The sequence below is a fragment of the Poecilia formosa genome, unplaced genomic scaffold (assembly GCF_000485575.1).
Source record: "Poecilia formosa unplaced genomic scaffold, Poecilia_formosa-5.1.2 Scaffold17, whole genome shotgun sequence".
Classification (NCBI taxonomy): Eukaryota; Metazoa; Chordata; class Actinopteri; order Cyprinodontiformes; family Poeciliidae; genus Poecilia; species Poecilia formosa.
In genome coordinates this window covers 420,321-440,464 of record NW_006799956.1, presented here as the reverse complement: position 1 = coordinate 440,464, position 20,144 = coordinate 420,321, and the positions used below count along the sequence as shown (strand labels likewise).

Here is a 20,144-nt window from a genome sequence, read left to right as displayed (position 1 = left end):
CTTTGTTTATTTGTGCTTCTGTTTTGATCTTTTCTTTATTGCTTACTTCATGATATCTTGCTATTTCAGTCTTTTATGCAAGTAATTTTTGGTCACATTGTTTGTGCTTTAAATTTGTTTCTTTATATCAGTATTTCCTTCTGTTTACTGTTTATTTTTTCATGTTTCTTTCCCCTTTTTTCCTTATACTCTTTGCTTTGTATATTCGTCAGTTTACCCTCAGCCAACTGCCTCATTTGCCTCCACCTCCCTGCTGCATCCACTTACCTGTGATTAGCTCCCATGGCTCCTTTGTCATTTTCACCTCTCCCTTAGTATTTAAGCTCCTCTTTCTCTTCCACTCCCTGCTGGACAACCATTATTCCTCTTTGTTGTTTACTGTTACTTCAGTTGCTTCTCTGCTGATTGCTCTTTACCCTAAAATTGTAAACTTAAAAAATGCCATAGTGCAAGTAAAATGTTTGGATTCACAAGACACAAAAAACAACAGCACCACAATATAGTTAACTACACCTTTATTGTTCCTTGTCCAGTCAATGAGAGCTTTTAATTTCATCCCTCATATATGCCATTCATATCAAAGTATTAACTTCCAGCAGACAGCCACACATGCTGCCAGAACCACCAATAATGCAACCAAAACTCCAAGCATTAAGTATGCAGGGGACTGCAGGACCGGTAGTCAGCAGAGTGACATGCCTTTAGTCAGTTTACATTTTCTCTAAATGACTAAATGAGTTCTTCTACGGGCCTCAGACGAGATGACGGGTCTATTGAAGCTTAGCAGCTAATGCACATATTAGTCCAAGATCTCTACGGTCTCTGACGTAAAGGGATGCCACTCGGGATTGGAATGTGTTTTACAATAGTTTCGGAAGTTTCCACGATGTTGGTACGCTGTCTCCAATCTCATGCATGGTAGTATGCGGAGCCACAGCCCTGTCCAAAATGTAGAAGTTCAAGGCATTCATGCATTTGGCAATTTTTTATTTATTTTTTATTTTTTTACTTTAATGAATTGTGGCATGAAGAGAAAACCAGGAAAAAGCACTTTGTGGTGGACACCGATACTGTCACAATGTAGAAGCATGACCAGCATCCGTCATACAACAAAATGATTCAGAGGAACTCAAAATGCAGCATTTGTTCCTCCATTTGAGGGACATAAACTTTAAAACTTGACCAGCCGGACTCGGGTCAAAATGTACAAATATAACAATAAAAAAGACAAGTGATAATGTCCATAAAACTCTGATCATATGTTAATAAAAACACTAAACTAATGCATTTAAAACAACGTCCTGAGCTCCGGATGAGCTCTTACCGCTGATAGAGATGGCTTTGCTTACCTTTTGCTTATATCAGATAATTAAAAATGCATTAAATAAGACTCCTGTTACAGAAGCTCAGCCAAGAGTCCCGTTAGAAAACATGAAGTTGCCACAGTTCTATCAGACATTGCACATTTACAGAAGGGCATGAGGTGCGCTACTGTTTCACTTTTACCGTTATTAGCCGACGATGAGCGACATGAAATGAAATTGCTTACATTAAATGAAGTGCTAACATTCTTTACAAAGCACCAGCTGGCGCCACTGAGGATCTAATGATACAGTCAAAACAAAGAAGGTTCAGATATTTTTTTTGTTTGTTTTCTTTAGTTTTTCTCTCAGTCATCTTTCTGAATGTTAGCCAACATTTCTGGCAAATCTGAGATCACTGCACAGTTGGACCAATATAGCTGGAAATAATCAGTGTTGGATGTTGATATGCATTTAAAACTACACATTTAAACACATTTCCTGTTTCTGGGGAGATAACTGCATGTACTAAACTTTTTTTATTTTTTATTTGTATTTTACTTCCACCTAACAATAATGTTCCCTCTTTGGAATTGGGATACCAGAGTTTATGCTATGTTCTAAATCAGAAGCTATGACCTTCGTGTTTTATCAATACAGCAAGGTAAATTTAGTCTAACAATACAATATCAATAATCCAATATATTAATTCTGCATGAAATAAATTGTGCTTTCTCTGAATAAAATCCACAATGCAAGCGGTTGAGATTGCTTTGACTGTATCGCTGCAAAACAGTGATTATTTAAAAAAGTCAATGAACTGAAAATGAGGAGAGAAAAAAAAAGACAGTTTATCATTTTTATAAACGCATACTCTTGCCCTTCACAGCTAGTTGTTGACCTTTTGCAAGGGAATGAACTGAAAACAAAACAGTTGAAAAGAGGTAAGAAAATGAAAGGCAGCATTTTTAAATCAGAAAAGTCTGGTCTGAGATGTGAAACAAAGGGGAAACCGAATACAGAAGAGACAACATACGCAAATCTAGACTTTAAAATTTCGGACCTGACCCATTTTTGAAACAAATCACTGTGAAAGACAAGAGTAATCATTTATGTAAGGCATTTTAAGTTGACAGAACTCCTTTGAGATTCCTTCAGAGAGGCCTTTAGTGGATAAATAAGGAAAACCTTTGTCCATTTTCCAATTGTTAATCCATTTCCATTTTCCACAAACACTTCCCTTAGCTGGAATGTGACACTCTGGTTTAGAATATTGTGGAAAGAGTCTCGGATCCTTCACAGGTGTGTGAACCTTTAGCAATCACAGCCAGTCTTCATCCCAACTCTGAGAGGACAAAGACGGCGCTACATTCAGAGGTTCAGGAGGAGGAGAGCCACGAGGAGCATTGGGAGGACGCTGAGAGATGAGGAGGACATGACTGCTCCACCTGAAACAGATGGACAGAGGCAAATAAAAGCAGAATTTAAAGCCTAAGTTGATGGAAAATAATAATAATAATAATAATAATAATAATAATAATAATAATAATAATAATAATAATAAAGAAAATCTGCTACCTAAATGTCCAGTTGATGCATCAAAATCATCTAAAAAAAACAATTTTTGAAAAGTGCTCAGAGTGCAATTTGTACTTCATCCAACCCTGCTATTTTAAATAAAGGTGCTTGTGTTGTTACCCCTAAACACGATAACAAATTCCCTTTGTTATAAGCATGGCATTTTGGATTGGATGGCGGAAACTTAAAGAAAACTGGGAGTTCCACCAGGACAATGATCACAAAAACACATAAAATTGAAAAAGCAGGTTAACATCAAGCTTTTAGAATGATCCTCTCGAGTCCCAGACATCAACCCAATCGAAAATGCATCGCGTAAACCCAAGAAGCAACATCTGTATGAAGAAACTCTCTTGATTAAACAACTAAAAGTGTATGGTCAAGGTCCAGTTTGCTGAGGGACAACCTAAGCAGTGTGGAGCAGCTATGACCCTAATAGACGTGTGGTTGGAAAGCTGTCCAAACACACCAGCAGATATTTTCTGGACATATTTTGACCTGACCTTCACTGTGAGCAAACCACATAACAACCAAGCAATGGCTAAGTACCGTACGCATTTAGCCACAGAGTGCCATCGCATAAGAAGCGCTACATTTAGAGTTCATCTCTCTCTGACCACGTTCTTCAAATTACAAAACTGAGAGGACTGAGATGACCCCAGATAGCTCTGCTTTCGTCAGTTCCTCGCGTTCGAAATCCATCAGGACTTAAATTCCTGAGTCTGTGAAATCAAGCTGTCAGGTGGAGTCTGGGTCTGAACGATAAGGAAGGAGGAGAAGAACCGCAGGAGGGGTTTCCTCTTCTCATCAAGATCAATTCCAGAGGCTTAAGTTCTCCTCCGTTCGGCGGCCTGCCAGCCGGTCACCCATGCAGCGAGCAGATCAGTCAGGGGGCCGACGAGGCTTTAGTCACAGACCATCTCATCCCTCCAATCTAAGGCATGAGAGCCGAAGTAACAGCTCAACTCGGCCCACACGGGAATCCCCCCACTAACCCTCCCCCTGGCTTTGACTAATGATAACCTAATGCTGACTTTAAGCCCAGTATAATCTCACAAACTGATGCTAGACCAGATTGAATAGTGGCATTGTTTTACCTCAACAGTGCAGATTTAAAATGCCACTTGATGACCAAAGCCTTTATTTCTGCTCCACTGGCGCTAAACTTAATCTTTGTCAAGACGGCGTGAGATTTCCTGAAGGAGATTACCCTCAATCAATACATTTAATTTCATCAGTGATCAAATTAAGGGAAGCCTCATTTGTTTGTTAAACCTTTTTTTTTATTATTATTATTTTCACTTGAATCTTTGGGACATGAACACATGTTCTCTGGAAATTCAAAAGATATAAATAAGTGCTTGTAAGTGTTGGACGACAATCGACAGCAGGGACTTACTGTAGTTCTGCGTGCGACCGCGGGTCTGGCTGTTTCCAAGGGGGACGCTGATTTGAGCCACAGCGCCGTCTCCTCCCTCCGTGTGCGCCCGGACTTCCACCACATACTCCCCGTCTGTTTGCAGGAGAAGTTCAATGGAGCGCTTATGTGTTGAGTACAGCGTTCCTATTGACGCGCCTTTAGCCTTGTACAGGACCTGGGTAGGCGACAGATGTAAATAAAAAGCATCACATGCAGAGAAGTTTCAGGTTTTGATCCCAGAAATGAGAAACGCACCAAGTTTTTCTTACCTTGTAGTTTTCTATTAGGGATTCGTTAGAAAACGGTACCACAGGTTCCCAGGCAACATTCACAAACCTGCCTTTTATCTTTGCATCTAATATTTTCGGAGGTCGATCCGGAGCTGGTTGAGTTAATTAGAGCAACACCAGGTCAAATCAGAGAACTTCCTCATTTGTTGAGACACTTTAGACCCAAATAAACACTCATCTAAATACGTGTTTACTTAGATCGCACGAGTCGATGTTGAAACTTACGGGGTTTCTTGGTGCGGATCTTGACGGGGTTGCTGGGTGGTCCGAATCCCACAGAGTTGTAGCCTCGAATCTCAATCATGTAGTCAGAGCTGGCCGTCAGATTCTCCAGCCGGGTGTGGTTTTCCTTCCCCGACACGTCGACCGAGTCCGCTCCACTGTCACTGTTTTCATTAAGTCTCCAGTACTTCACCTACGGCAAAAAAGATCAGTTGTTACAGTAATAATTCATTGGGGAAAGCGATTTTTTTTTCTAAATTGGAAACACACTATACTACATGCTAGCTGATCGCACTGGCAACACTTTTTTGATGTGGGTGAAGTAACTAAATTAAGAAAACTCAAAGATATATATTTTTTTCTATTTTTAGAATTTGAGGGATTTAAAGTGAAGTCAGAAAAAGTAGAACAACTATTTAAAAGGAAACTATCAGTTTGTTGAGGCTGTAAAAGCAAGAGGGAGTTGAACATTTTTAGCAGATAGTAGGAAGATTGAATAGAGAACTGCATCGTTGCTAACTTTTTAAGGTTTCAATCTCTGTCTCTAAAAGAACATGATTGATTTAATATAAAAAAATATGATAGGGAGATCACCGTTTCTATACACAGACTGTTTACAGTTAGGAAAGCTCTGCACTCATTGCTTATGAGACTGGAGCAGTTTAAAATGTTAACTCTGTTGGTTTTGTGTTTGTTTCAGGTTAATATCAAATCATAATTTTCAGCAAACTTTCTTTTCACAAATGCACAGAATAGCTGACTGCACTGCACTTTGTCAAAATGTCCCAAAATCAGTTCCTTTCACACTCCGGCTGAATTAAGCTTCTCGTTTAGTTTTCCATTCGATTTAAAAGCGTTGCACCTGTTTATGCAGAGATTACACCTAATAATAATAATAATAATAATAATAATAATAATAATAATAATAATAATAATAATAATAATAATAATATTTGGGTTGTACAGTACCAAAATGGGAGTTTTTGTTTTGTTTTTTTACTGACCTTGTATCCATCAGTATTGTTCTCTGACAGAAGCATCCAGGACACAGTCGCCGCTGTGGCAGAAATTGCTTTCGCTTCAACAATCACCGGAGGTTCAGATGGAGCTAAAGAGGGAGAATGCAAACGTTGTCAAAAGTAATAGTCACAGAAGAAACGCTTGTCATGTTGAAGAATGCTTAATGAGGGTCTGAAGAACAAAAAAAAACAAACAAAAAAAAAGAAGATTTGAGCAGTTCAGAGTTGACTATTTACAACAGTTCCCAAAATAAATTGAAATCAGATATTTCATGTTCAACTATTATTATTTTTCTTCAAAGAGGAAACCTTGCTCTCTAAGTGAAACCTGAAGGTCAACATAAATTAAATATGAAAACATTTCTAAATAAAGAATTTCATATTTAATGATGGAAAATGAAATGTTTTTCCCATAGATAAAATTGAATTACTTGTCTTATTTTGCTACAGCAGTAACATTATCGTTGCTTTACATTCCTTTAGAAGATTATCAGACTGTTCTCAATAGCTGTACACTACATGGAACAGAGTTCAACATTTGCAATACAAATAACGTTTTTTTGCCCTTGTAACTACATAATAACATAAAATTTTTTAAAACATTTCTTAGTATTTTTAAGGTTTTATACCTTGGGGGAAAAAAAAAAAAAAAACTAAAAAAACAACACATTTATTAAAATATATCATATTGACGGAAATAAAATAAAAACACCAAAAAAACAAACTAATTGGTGATTAGTAATCAGAATGAAAGAAGAAAACTCATTAATTGTAGCTTTAATTAAAATTCTGTACAAATACTGAAGAAAAATAAATCACAATTGTCAAACTTGATGCTTTTGCTTTCACTTTAAGAACGCTAGTCGGTTTGATATCATTTCTAGCTAATGTTATGAAGAGTCCTGTGTAGGGCCTAAAGTGCTACATGGTTCCACTGGGGATTGAACAAACAACACTTTAGATACCGCACAAGCACTTTTCCTATACGAACACATAATATGGAGGAAAAGCACTTTGTCGGGATGACTTTACAGTCGTATGCACTTCCTCAAAAGGCAGGCGCTCTCTGAGAATGTTTACGCTGGCTGGAAGGCAGGAAGTTATCATGTCTGCAGTGCCAGCGGTTACCTCAGGTTCCTGTCACTGAAAGTTAACAACTGATCCAAACATCTCACATCCCTGCTCAAATGATCAGCCTTCTCGTTCACGCCGCTGGGATCATTATAATCCGCCTCCAGCGAAAGATGGTGGGGGGAGGGTTTCACTTTCAGTGTGCATTTAAATTCCTCACCAAACATGAGAACCCCCACCTTTAACAGTGTCCCACTCTATAGAACTGACAGACTAGAAAGCAGTTACTGAACTCGTGGCTTTGGAAATCACCTTTTCATGTTTTCTCTTACTGCAAGTCGCATCGGGAGCCGTGACTCGGCACTTACCATCCTGTGAGGAGTAAATGATGGTTGTTAAGCTGTAGGGTCCCTCTCCCTGTCTGTTGAAGGCTTTAACTTTGACCTCGAACTGCGTCATAGGAGCGAGGTTGGGGTCTTTGTGAACATAGCGGTTGGCCTCGGGGCCCGTCACCGCCACCCTGTTCCACTGTTTCTCTCCACGGGGTTTAAAGGCCACAATGTAGCCAAAATCAGGTCCATAATAGTACTGTGGCTGCACTGGCTGAACACACACACAAAAAAAGAAAGAAAACAGAAACAATCGGGAATATAGACTTTTTTATTTAAATATTTGATGTTATTTAACTAGGCAACAACCACTAAGAAATAAAACAATGTTATATTTTGCTTTCTCAAAGTCTCGTCAGACCCCTTGGTGTTCTGTCCATCTATTTTTTTTCAAGGTTTTAATATCAGAAGCATTGAACTCAACTATTAAAGCTCAGATTTACAAGGTGGCAGTACTTCTTCTTTTTACCAGAATTCAGAACAAAGAACTCTTTAAAACATCCACAACTAATTCAGGTCCTTTTTTATGCTTAAAAGAAAAATAGGACTTAGTAGTGGTTTACAAAATAAAACTATGCCAAATATTAGGGTTTCCAGAGTCGAAGGAGATGAGGCTAAAACATGAAGCCAAATGGTAAAACATAAAAATAACGACGAGAGGTGCAACAGCTATTGGTCGGGTAGTTCTTGTGAAATATAGACTCTGCTGGGAGCTTCTGACTTTATCTGTTGAAATAAGCTGTTATTAAGAACCCCAGAGGTGAACAACTCCTTTTCTATATGTTCGGTGCTTTTGTTTTGAGGTTATTAATGGAAGCAATTCTTGAGTTGCCCCGTTGTATTGACGAACCGGACCGATGAATATCGATCTGACGATCTGGCTGACAACGCTCAGTCAGCATTAAAGATGTTTTAATTATTTTTGTGGCAGGGTTTCAATAAAAAAAAATTAAATAAAAATAACAGTCAGACACGATTTAAGCAATTGTAAACAAATGCAAATATGCACTGCAGCTGAAGTTGCTACTTCTACTGCTGGAACTGATTGAATCTGAACTGGATGAATCAGAGTCTCTAAAGCGCAGTTTGAGTTTTACTAAGCCTTCAATTTGTGAACATCTTTTACTTAAACACAAAGTAACTTTACAACAAGCTCTAAGTACCTATTGAGCAAAATGCATAGCCGCTATTCCAAACTGACCGAACAGAAAATGCTTCGTCAGCTCTTAACACAGAGATTTCTAGGCTGGAAACAGCTGACCTACCGTCCATGTGATGGTCAGCTCTCTGCTGCCCCTGCTGCCCCCGTCGCCCCTGCCGACATCTGAGGGCGCCACCACAGGAACTACAATAAGACAGCAGTGGCAAAACTTTGAGCCCACATACTACGAATCCACAAAAAACAAAGCCAAACCCACACACAGCCTGCAACCTAGCTCTGGATTTACGAATGAGACACATTTCCTCGACCAACACGGTATCAATATCTGCTAGTGCGTCAAACGCAATCCTTAATCTACTCATAGGAAGCCCGCCAGCTGTAGCTCACCTTCATTTAGAGATTTTTTTTTAGTTTTTATTTTTTTTAAAGAGGTCATAGCAGGTCTGAATTCCAGTGTCAGGTTTCACAAAAGTGCTTATTTGTAAAGGCTCGTGTGGTGAGTTTGGCACGATGTGTTTTTGGAAGCCGAGCCTGATGTCAATACTGCTGATTCACTTCTGCAGGGATACTTTATATATTCAAGCAAGCAACAACAGAAAGACAAGGTGGAACTAACAAACGGAAAGCTGGGTGGTGGTAAAACTCAGTTTTTTTCCTTCTTTTACAGCACTGCAAACAAGTTTGCTTTTCAGTTGTCTAAATGACAGTCAGCAGATCTAAGAAATCTGGACGTGGTCCTACCTGATTCCAGGGTTTTCTCTTTGCTTGACGGCCTGCTCGGCTCTCCTGTCCCCAGAGTGTTGGTGGCCGTGACCCTGAACTCATATTCTGTCCAAGGGAACAAATCCACCACTTTGGCTGTCTCTGCATTCCCCTCAACATCAGCAGGAGCTACAAAAAGAAAATAAAATAAAAATAAAATAAAATAAAATCACAACTTGAGTCTGATCAAATTTGATCAAATTGACAGTAAAAGTATCTTTTAAAAGTTGTTACATTATGTTTGTCATGTTGTAAGCAAAAACTCTGAACTTGTTGGACTTTTATGAGAGAACAAGATAAGGCATTGACAGCTGTGAGTTTAATAGTAAAACAGTGCTGGCCGACAGTTCAGAGGTAACTCTGAAGGAGCTGCAGCTGCCCACAGCTCAGGTGGGCGAATCTTTTTGACAGTATTTTTATTAGTGATACACAACACAAGTTTTAATGAGAGAGTGGCAAGAAGAAAGCTGTTGTCAAAATAAAAGCCATAAATCCTAATTAATTATTGCAATCGCACACAATCCTGTGGCGATATCTCTTACTCACACGTTGTGGCATTCTTCCAGACGCCTTTTGAGAACTCGTCTCTGTACTGGATGGTGTATTTGGAGATGGGGCTGTGGTTGTCTGCTCCACGGCTCCACTGCAGCGTGACGCTCTTGTCCGATCTGTCAACTATTCTCACCCCGCCTGGTGCACCGGGGGGCCCTGGGGCGAATATATCAAGGGAAGATTAACAGACTGGTTTTAAAAAGTTAAAGTCACAGGTGAAAATGCAGATGTGGCAGAAAAGCCCAGGCGAAGGACAATCACGCAGCTGTGAATGAGCTGCAGACAGGAAGAGTGATGATTCTGGGAGAGATTCAGTCTCTTAGGGAAATCCCTGGAATTAACTCTGATCTGTTTAACATGCATAAAAAAAAAAAACATACATAACAAAACTTCCATAAAGCACAGCATATCACAGCCATTTACATTTTCAAGCTTTTTCGTTTGAAAGCCCGAGGCAAACTTTGACTTTAGGGCATTCAATTTTTAAAGTGCAGTGGAATATGTTCACTCAAACTTAGTCAAAGGCTTTTTAATCCAATGTTTCTCTTGGTCCTGATGCAACTCTTAATTCTTCCATTGGAACCAAAAAAAAAATGTCTGGGTTGGAAATCCCAACCCGCAGCCTGAGAAAGCCAAAATTCCCTGTTAGAAAAAAAATATATATATCTAAGCTGAGAATAAAAGCAAAGACAATATATTCACTGTTTAACTGCCCTAATAGAACCACGAAGAAAGGAAAGGCATTTACATTCTGTACATGTACAAGAAAATAACTTAGTTTTGGATAGTAAGCATTGTCAATATTTACAACGCCTGTAAAAAAGTTCTCACACCCTTGGATGTTTTACCGTTTTCATTTATTCTACAAATCACCTGTGATCAAAATTTGTTTTTTTTTTTTGACAAAAGAATGCATACAAAAATAAACCCGTATGTTAAAAAAACCAGATTTCTACCAAAATAATGGCAATTAAATAAAAATAGTTAACACAAAATAAGCAGTTGCATAAACACAGGCTCCCTTTAAAGTGAGTGACATAATTCAACAGAGGCCCCATCAAATGGTGCCAGTTGTCTCAAAATGAATGGAATGGATCACTTGAGTGCAGTGACTGGGTCTCAAGTGATTGTCAATAAGTATTCATGGATACCATTACAGCACAAAGACAAAAAAACACTCCAGACAAATCAGAATTAAGGTTGTTAAAAAGTACAAGTCAGGGGATGGATAAAAAAAAAACTTTCTAAGGTATTAAATATCCATTGAAGTTCAGTTAATCTCATCATGGCATTTAAGGAACATGACCCATGTGTAAATGTGCCTGGATGAGAGAGGACACCAGGTCACCATGACTACGCTCAAGGAGTTACAAACTTCAGCACCGGAGATGGGAGAGGCTCTACAGAAACCAAAACATATTGAGTCGAACATAATCGATTTGCAAAAGCAATGGAAACGGTTCAAACGTCCAAGGATGCGAGTGCATTTACAGGCTCTGCGTTTCCTCATCTGCCTTGACGAATCGGCTGCCGGCTTGCTCTCCATTAGGAGCGACCCGGGATGTCTGCTTTGGCTACAGTTTGGGGGAACCGTCACGCTCAGACGCTGTGCGTTCACCTGGCCGTCTGTCAGCGCTCGCTGTGAAAGCCACAGCAGCCCAGCCAGGACGCTGCAGGGATCACTGGCACTCTGGATCACTGCTAGAATTCCTGAGTGGAAATCTACAGAAAGCCTTTGTCCTGTAAGACTGAGCCTGTTTCATGACCGGAGAAGAGGAGCTGCAAGGGAGGCTCCCAGTTGTTGAGTTGGGGGTGGGGGGAGAGAGAAAAAGCAAAGCTTGGAGAATCATCCAGGAGCTGAACTCGCAGCAGGAGGAGAGATAAAGCGCTGAAAGTTGCCAGTGTTTACTTTGTGTGTACTCTTACGAAGTGATAAAAATCAGCAGCTGTCTGTCAAAATAAAGTGAAGAAAGACAGAACCGTGTGAGTCATTATGTCCTCATCACATCACCATCACACTTGATTCATTCATAAAGAGGCCGGATGGGAGCCGACACTCTTCCAAACACGTTTTACAGTCACAGAAGCATTTAGTGTCCCATTCAGTTTATTCAGCCACTGTGACTCTGTCGGAGCAGCGACTTATCACAGTTCCTGACAATCAAAGACAAATACATTTCCCATGCTCTTTTCCTGGGTCAGGTCAGGTTCTTGTTACAAACAGGTCTTCTGTGGTTCCCGTAGCAATATTCAGAAAACAAAACTTTGCTCCCAACGTTTGTTGTCACAGAGATGACCAGATTAATTGGCGAAAAAGGTTCTGATTCAATTGTTCCTAGAAAGAGTTTCTCACAGTGTTTTTGTAACGTCAGTGTGTCTGATTTTTTTCCCCCTTCTTAAACACGCATAGACTTGATCCCTTATGGTAATTAACATTCTGAATTGCTTTAATGAGAACTGCACAAGTATGTGGCTGATGAGCCGTACAACAGTTTTGTCTTCCCAGTTGCTTAACAAGCTCTCCAGCTATAAACTGTCTGACATATTCAGATGTATTTCATTATAAGTTTAAAATTCAAACTATTGTTCTGCATCTCTAACCCTTGCATACTTTGGAGAAATCTTATGAAAAGCAATTTTTTAAAAACTATATTGCGCATGGTTTGGTTAGTGTCTTATGTGCAGTAGATAATTTTGTAGGTTCTTTTTGTTTGTTTGTTTGTTTTTTTCTTTTAACATAGACCCAGAGTAGTCGAAGGTGCAGGCTGAAGCTAATGGCCAGTCTATTGACCAAAGTGGATTAACATTTTTTTAACAGCTCCATTCTCAAAAATGTTGAGGACGTTTATCCAAACGCTATTTTATGATTTAAAGTAAGACAGATTACTTTAAATCTTTCCTGCTCTGGAAAGTACAATGTCCACAACAAAAAAACTCAAATAAAAATAATTTACAGACGTTTTAAACAATCACCAAACAAACTCTACAGAATTAACCTAAAAGTTCACCAAAGCGTCAGCTTAGGCTTAACCCTAAAAATGCAGAAAAATGTTTGATTGTTCACCAAAATCCAATGACTCAAAAACAAAAAACAAAAAACAAAAAAAACAACCTGTGCAAACTAAAACTACTACCAGTAAATCAAAAGTGTTACGGATGAAGCTGTTTTCATGGCTTTCAAATTAAATTCCACCAATGGCTCACAACTCACCCCTGACAACCAGGTGGGCTGAAGCGGAGGTGTTGTCCACATGGGTTTTTGCAGTGCAGGTGTAGCGTCCAGCATGTTTCAGTTGAGCATTTTTGATGAGCAGTTTAGTGTTTGAGCTTCCATTCTGCATTAAACACAAGGAAAACAATTCGTTACTTTGAGAAATTTATCTAAAGGGGGAAAAAGTGACAGAAACATTTTGTTTTTCAGCCCAAACATCTAAAGAGATTTACACCAAACTTCACCTTTTCTTTTCTTTTTTTTTTTTTTTTTTTTTTTTTTTTTTTTTTGCCTTATTTGCGTTTTTAGATCAACACTCGACCTAAATAGGAGCAAAAATCATCCCACAGAACCGAAGCACTGCACTAAAAGCTGAAATTGGCTTTGCTAGCAACACAAACAGAAGTGAAACAGAACTCCCCTTGTAAAAAGGGAAAATTCCTGCTCACAAAAATAGGAGATCATCATTCACAGTCGTAATCTGGTGGTTGCTGAGCGAGTGGAGAAACAAATGAGAAACCGCCAGTTTATGGTCAGAAATGCACTTAGAGAGAGAGAGAGGAGGTTATGTCCACATGATAGGACATAATGGCAGTTATAATTACAACTGGGAGATGACTCAATGCTCTTTTCAAGAAAGTATGGGGGATTAATTTTGGAGCCATAAAGTCCACTTAAAATAGACTGTACTTTTCCATCTCAGATATTCCAGTGAAAACAACGCTATAGCATCAGACTTCAAAGCATGATTCTTGACCTGAATGAACCGAAATTCAGTCCTAATAGGAGAAAACAGACAAACAAAAACGATTGTGGCGAGTACTCACCAGGATGCTTTCATAATGCGTGTTGTCTTTGTCCAAATCAATTTCTTGCCCATTCAGGGACCAGACAAAGGTGATGTCCACCATCGGGTCATACGACGCTGCACACTCCATCCAGGTGTTGTCTCCAGTGTGAACATCGGCGTTCGAGGGAGCCAGTGTGATCTTTGTGGACTCTTGAGAAATAAAAGGAACATATAGAATCAATGACAAGAATAAACAAGAATCAAATCTCAAAGCTGAAACAGTTTTGATAGCACGAACTGTCAGGAGTGGGCGATAAATCAATTTTATCCATGAATCAAATTTTCTGTTAAATCTGTTGTTTTTTTGTGTTTTTTTTTATTTACCAATGTGTAGTGATGTCAGGCTTGTTTTTCGTGTTTAGTTGAACTTTGAATCCAAGTCAACTCCGAGTAGAGATGGTCAAAACAAAAGCCGGTTAAAAATAAAAAATAAAAAAATAAAACATACTTGTGTCATTTGTAATTTCTTTTGAAAAAAAGAAAACAATATTAAAAATCTATGAAAAATCAAAAATGGACTTTGGTATGAAAAATCCTGGGATCAATGAAAGATGATGAGCCTTCCAGATTTGGTGTCTGTACTCCCATTGAACAATAATAAATCTTATTTAAAAAAAAAAGGAGTTATCTGATTTTCTCATCACTTACCTTGTTACATTAATAATCACAATTCTCTAAATTTTACAAACAAAATCCAATGCAAGTAAAATGTTTACTGCATCTAATCACTTAAAAAAAAAAGATTGATTTAATGCTTTGCATTTTGATGCAATACTGTTCCTTTTCATATACTTTGATACATTTTATCTTTGGTGACTGTCCACCTAAATATTACAGAAACCACATCGACTGGACCCCATAAACACGCATGTGGCAGGATGCTTGTCTGATAGCCGTTTCCATTCGTAACTATAAAAATTAATATTACACGTCTCAGTATTTTTCCCCCAACCACACAGATCTATCAAACAGATGTTGTGCAATAAAACACTTTACAAAGCATATTAGATAGATTTCTGACAATTTTAGTGCCAACACAAGATACAAATGAGGACCTGTGGAGCAAGGCATCAAAGACGGCACCACAATTAAATACAATTAATAAATAATATTAATTATTTACATGATAAAAGGTTTGCAGAACAAACGCAAAAAAACAAGTCATTTACATGTACAAACTTTATGTTTTTTTTGAAGGAACAAAAAGTGCAATAAACACAAATGTCCAGAAGAGGGCAGAAAAGAGCTTTGAATGCAGGGACACCGAATCTCAACTGTGAACAAAGTCGATGCTTGACAGCTCAAATTATAGAAATGACAGGCAAAATAACTACAATCTTTCATTTTCACATATTACTTTTCTGATCTTGAACCAAGAACTGGTGTTTTTCTCCCAAAGAACGGCAAGGCCTAATTCCCCTGTCTTTGCACATTGGATCCAAAGCAACTCCCTCCTCAATCTGGCCTTGGGGGAACGAGTGAATATCCAGCAGAAGCCTGTATCCTGTCACTTTGCTCTGTAGGTCGTTATTTAACATCAGTTGACATTTGGAGGTCGGCCCTCTTTGGTAGAACTGCGAAAGACGAGATTGATTGCCAGCTAACATTGGGAGCCGTCAAAGCAAACTCCACCGTCCAACAAGCATCAAAGGCAACCAAGGGCTGTTTGTTTTAAGCTTTGTTTGAGATTGGCTGCAACTTGCCTGTGACCACCAGAGGGCGCGTGCTGTTGGCCTTTCCCCAGTCGTTCTCCACAAAACAGGTGTACCTTCCCTCATCTTGGGGCGTCACGTTAAGGATCTCCAGGCTGCCGTCATCCCAGATGAACATCCTGAGGAGGGAACAGGCCAAACACTCACACACTGAAGATTCCAGAAATCTTAAAAGGTCAAAAGTGCACCGTTTGGTATTCCACGTACTAGGAGATGATGAAAAATAGTGAAAATATTCAATATCGCTGTTAGTTTTCATGAGAAAAGCAACTATGTGCACAACTCAGCAAGAAGCCGTCTCACTTTCCTTCAAAAGTAATATACGGATTCATTTTTTTCATGCATGACGGAAGGCATGCCAGAAGCCCCCTGCCCATTACCCCCCGCACACCCTCTCCTGCTCAAACAGAAGCCGTAGAGAGAATTAGGATGCATACGCTGCATAGTAAATGACTTGCTGCTCCTCCTCCACAATATGTGAGCGTCAGCATTGGGACTCGGTGGGGGTGGGCGGGTTAGGGAGTAGCATTGGAGATTGGAATTGGGAGTTGTGTGGGGGGCGTCTCACTGCACTCAGATTACACTTGTTTGCCAAGTGAGGAGCAGAAGATGGGGCTTTCCTCTGCCCAAACGGCGCTGCATTACCAGCTTAACGTCAGCCAGTGACAGACAGAGCAGCTCTGCTCAGCAATCAAACACATTTAAGACTTTTCCTCCGATTACGGTGGGTCTCATAGATCTGGAGCTTATTTAGATCAATGTTTTGTAAAGCGTTTCTCTGGGCACTTTAGCTTGCCTTCAAAGCAGAATGACAGATTCTGGTCCTTGCAGCCCAGATGTGTCCAAATGACAGACGACGGCAGGCAGCTGATGAATATTGGCATTAGAAACGACAAAGGACGACTCAACCTTTACAAACCAGAGACTGAATAATATGAATAGAAATAACTGAATATGAATATTTATTTATTCATATTCATTAGATTGTTATTCAAATTTATTTTTAGTGGGGAAAAAAAGAATAAAAACACATCAAATGTTCACTCATTTGAGTGGGAACAGAACGAGTGTTTGAGTCTTACTAAGGGACGACTGACCTGGAGGAGTTGGAGAGCAGCTCCGTGTCTTTGCTCCAGGTGATGGTGGGCTTCGGGGCGGCTTTGGCTTTGCATTCAATAACCACCCGGCCATTTTTAGGTGCCAGCACTCTTCTCACATGGTCATGGGGAAACTTTGGAGCCCCAACTGTGGAAGACAGAATCGATTATTCTTCCCAAACTAGCTGTATTAAACAATACTTCGAGAGTCAAAATGTTGTACTGAGCACAATTTCTGCACAAAAAAAGCTGCAGATTTCTTATTTTAACCCAAAAGCTGGAGTTATGATTGGTAGACGAAAGTCTGGTGATTCTAATCCACCATTGGGTAAAAAAAAATGTGTCCCATTTTTTTTTTGTTGTTGTTGTCTTGTTTAAGTTGGAATCTCAGAGAAGTGACTATGACGGAAAGTCACCCTTCTTGACAGTAGGGCTTGCCCCTTATTTACAGCTTCCACATAAGACATTTTGGAAATATTCATCCTGCCAACTTTGTGAGAACAGCTTTGAAAATATCACCTTCCTTTTCCAACATGAATAGGCATCTGAGCACAAAGCAAGGTCTATAAAGACATGGATAAACCGGTTTGGCATGGAAAAATTTGGTCTTCGCAAAACTTCAACCTCTTGTCCAACATCAGTGTCTGACCTTAAAAATGAACTTCTGGAAGAAAAAAAATGGTCCAAATTTGCCATAAACACACTTCTAATACAAAATAATATTAAATCCTATGAAGTAAGAATATTGTGTCATTCAAGTCCATATCCTCTATGTTTAGCATTGATGTTTTGAGCATAGACATAGTCATAAAGTCAATATGCTAGAGAGGGAACATTGAATGAATTTTGTTCTCCCAATTCACTTGCTTGTGAGGTAAATTCTTCTGTGACATTATGAGTTTTTTATGCATTTCTAATAATTAGATTATTTTTAATGCAAAATGAAACTTAAAAATAAAACTCATCCAGGACTCCATTGTTCCCCACGAGGAGGTTCAGGCTAAAATGCCAACCATTGCCTTGCTGTATCAGGTTTGTATTTTGTTTCTGATAAAGCCTCTAATGTCCAATAGCAGTCGCTTCAGCCAGGTATTTCATGTTGCAGATCATATCTATAACCCATCCTGTTGTGGCAGATCAGGACGGGGTTAGCAAAAAAAAAACAAAAAAAAAACCCAAACCGGTTTTTAGCTCAGCAGATTTTAGAATATAGTCCTCTACATTTTAGCACAGCGGTTTTTGTAGCAACGACTTGAGCCAGGATTCGACTCACAAAACACTCTTAGCTCTGCGTTGGCATAAATGACTCCGTGGCGATTCTCTGCTATGCACTGGTACATTCCCGCATCGTCTGATGTCAGCCTGCTGAATCTCAACTCGGTCCCGTCAAGCTGTGGGAAAGAACAGAGAAGTTGGACGATTTTCATCCCTTTTAAGCAGCAGAAACGACATCTAGGACACCCTGATGAAAAAGTAAATGCTCCACACTTACATGCCTTCTCTACGCAGCATTTTACATTATGTATTTTGATACAGCACATCTTAATATTTCTTTGCACATTTTCTGTCACTGGCTGCCGTTCCCACGGGGGGATCTCAGGCTGACGACAGCTGTTTCTGGGGAACCGTTGCACAACAGCTGATTAACAACAAGTATTTTCCCCCCGTCATGATGTATGTACACGCACACACACACACACACGCACACAGACGCGCACACGCACACACACACACACGCTTGTTCCCTCGCTGCTGAACTACATTAACAACACATGGCTGCACACGCAACTGAGAGGAACGACACAGAGGATGCTTACTATACTGCCAACTGAACAACAAACATTCCCATGCCAGAATTTTACCGGTTCTCCATTTTTCAGCCAGCGGATCTGAGGTTTCGGGACACCTTTGGCAATGCAAGACATGGTGTATTCGCTGTACAGGTCTTTCTCTGTGTTGACAATGTGCTCCACCCACTCTGGATGTGCTGCAATGAGAGGAGTTAAAAGTTAAAGAAGTCTACAGGCAAAAAACGCACTGGATAGGGACTTTTCAATTCACTGAAAGTGTGTTTTAGCTTTCATATGCCAAGGGCTGACATGTCATTCAACATTTCTCTTACCCTCCACAGATACGTTGGCATGATGCGAGTCCTTTCCCTTGTGGTTTTCCGCTTCACAAATATAGACGCCGCTGTCATTGAATTGGACGTTTGGGATGAACAGCTGAGCACCTGCCATCCGCACCTCATGATTATGTGGTAAAATTTTGCCCTTCCTGCTCCAGCGAATCGCAGGTACGGGGCTGGAACGCACAGGGCGACGAAGCAAAGTCACACACGGGACAGGATTCAGCTTGTAAGACATGCACTGCTTTGCAAAAGTAAAACATTTGCCGCACGTATTCACGTTAGAATCCTATATGTCAGTATTAGAGAGTAACTGTTAGGTGGAGGTAAAATGACAGATAGTTTTCTGTGAGCAAAAATCGAAAGAGCGGCACACACTGATTTCATCGGGGCTCCTACAAAAGTTTGTTTTAAAACTCAGACTATATCAACGTGTCTGTACTGGTGTTTTTATTCTAGAAATAAGAGCACAATTATTTAGTTGAGCTTTAAAATCGCCATATTTCACAAGTCATACATTTATCACCACCTCCCAACATTCAAAACTTTGGTTTGGTTCCATTTATTTCCACACGTCTTTTGCACAACTACAGACTGAACTTGTACTCACTTTAGTTTGCAAAACATCTTAACGCCAGGTAGACTGAATAGGGACCAACTCTGAACATCAGTTTTTAAGACTTACTGCATATTCCTAGCTCTGACACATCAGCATTCCTTTGTTGTCGTACGTCGTGACCCTTTGCGCCACCCTTAACCCACTGAAAGGTCTACGTTTGATTTATATTTAGTTCATTCCATTCGTCCGCTCCTCGACTCAGCCCGGCTTTTCAGTCAATGCAGAAGAAAATATTCCCCGTGCCATTTTCACACCGCATGGATCCCATTCAAACATACGCCGCAGAAGTCATTAGCTTGGCTCCGGGAAGAAGACGAAGCAATAACCGATTGCATTTTGCTATAAGCGTTACTATAACCCTGCAGTTACTTCATGCACTCAAGCAAACAGGGAATGTCAAACCTTTTCTCACTTACTTCCCCAGTGCAAAGCATTCCAGGATGATGTCCTGTCCCACCAATGCAGTGGTGTGCGGGAACTTCACACTGAGGTCAGCAGGATATTTTCTGATGGATCCTAAACCGAAGAGCAACAGGTACAAACACATACCACAAAGATGAACCATACTTAAATCAAAGGGATGGAAGATAATGTTTTCTTTTTAATCCTTTAGTTTACCGAAGCTAAATATTCTTTGTATCCAAACCGCAATTTATTTATTTTTTTTTGAAAATGCACTTCTGTGATTAAACATGGAGTTTCCTGAGGATTTTGGAGCATCCTTGAAGAATATCTGAATAAAATAACTGTGGTGCTGCTGT

General features: G+C 39.7%; 1 protein-coding gene across 3 annotated transcripts in view; it reads right to left on the bottom strand.

Moving 5' to 3' along the window:
* Positions 1-498: 498 nt before the first annotated feature.
* Positions 499-20,144, bottom strand: part of cntn1a (contactin 1a) — a 70,162-nt gene continuing 50,516 nt past the window's right edge. For all 3 annotated transcript variants that reach the window (XM_007546675.2, XM_016668755.1, XM_016668756.1), the window contains exons 8-24: positions 19,800-19,899; positions 18,759-18,940; positions 18,499-18,623; positions 17,910-18,027; positions 16,637-16,784; positions 15,531-15,658; positions 13,805-13,977; positions 12,978-13,101; positions 9,761-9,922; positions 9,194-9,343; positions 8,556-8,635; positions 7,270-7,504; positions 5,816-5,919; positions 4,815-5,004; positions 4,569-4,681; positions 4,279-4,474; positions 499-2,749 (exon numbers count right to left, since the gene is read on the bottom strand). In XM_007546675.2, coding sequence (XP_007546737.1) covers positions 2,673-2,749; positions 4,279-4,474; positions 4,569-4,681; positions 4,815-5,004; positions 5,816-5,919; positions 7,270-7,504; positions 8,556-8,635; positions 9,194-9,343; positions 9,761-9,922; positions 12,978-13,101; positions 13,805-13,977; positions 15,531-15,658; positions 16,637-16,784; positions 17,910-18,027; positions 18,499-18,623; positions 18,759-18,940; positions 19,800-19,899 — 2,405 coding nt within the window. In that variant the 3' untranslated portion in view covers positions 499-2,672. The remainder of the gene's footprint in view (positions 2,750-4,278; positions 4,475-4,568; positions 4,682-4,814; positions 5,005-5,815; positions 5,920-7,269; positions 7,505-8,555; positions 8,636-9,193; positions 9,344-9,760; positions 9,923-12,977; positions 13,102-13,804; positions 13,978-15,530; positions 15,659-16,636; positions 16,785-17,909; positions 18,028-18,498; positions 18,624-18,758; positions 18,941-19,799; positions 19,900-20,144) is intronic.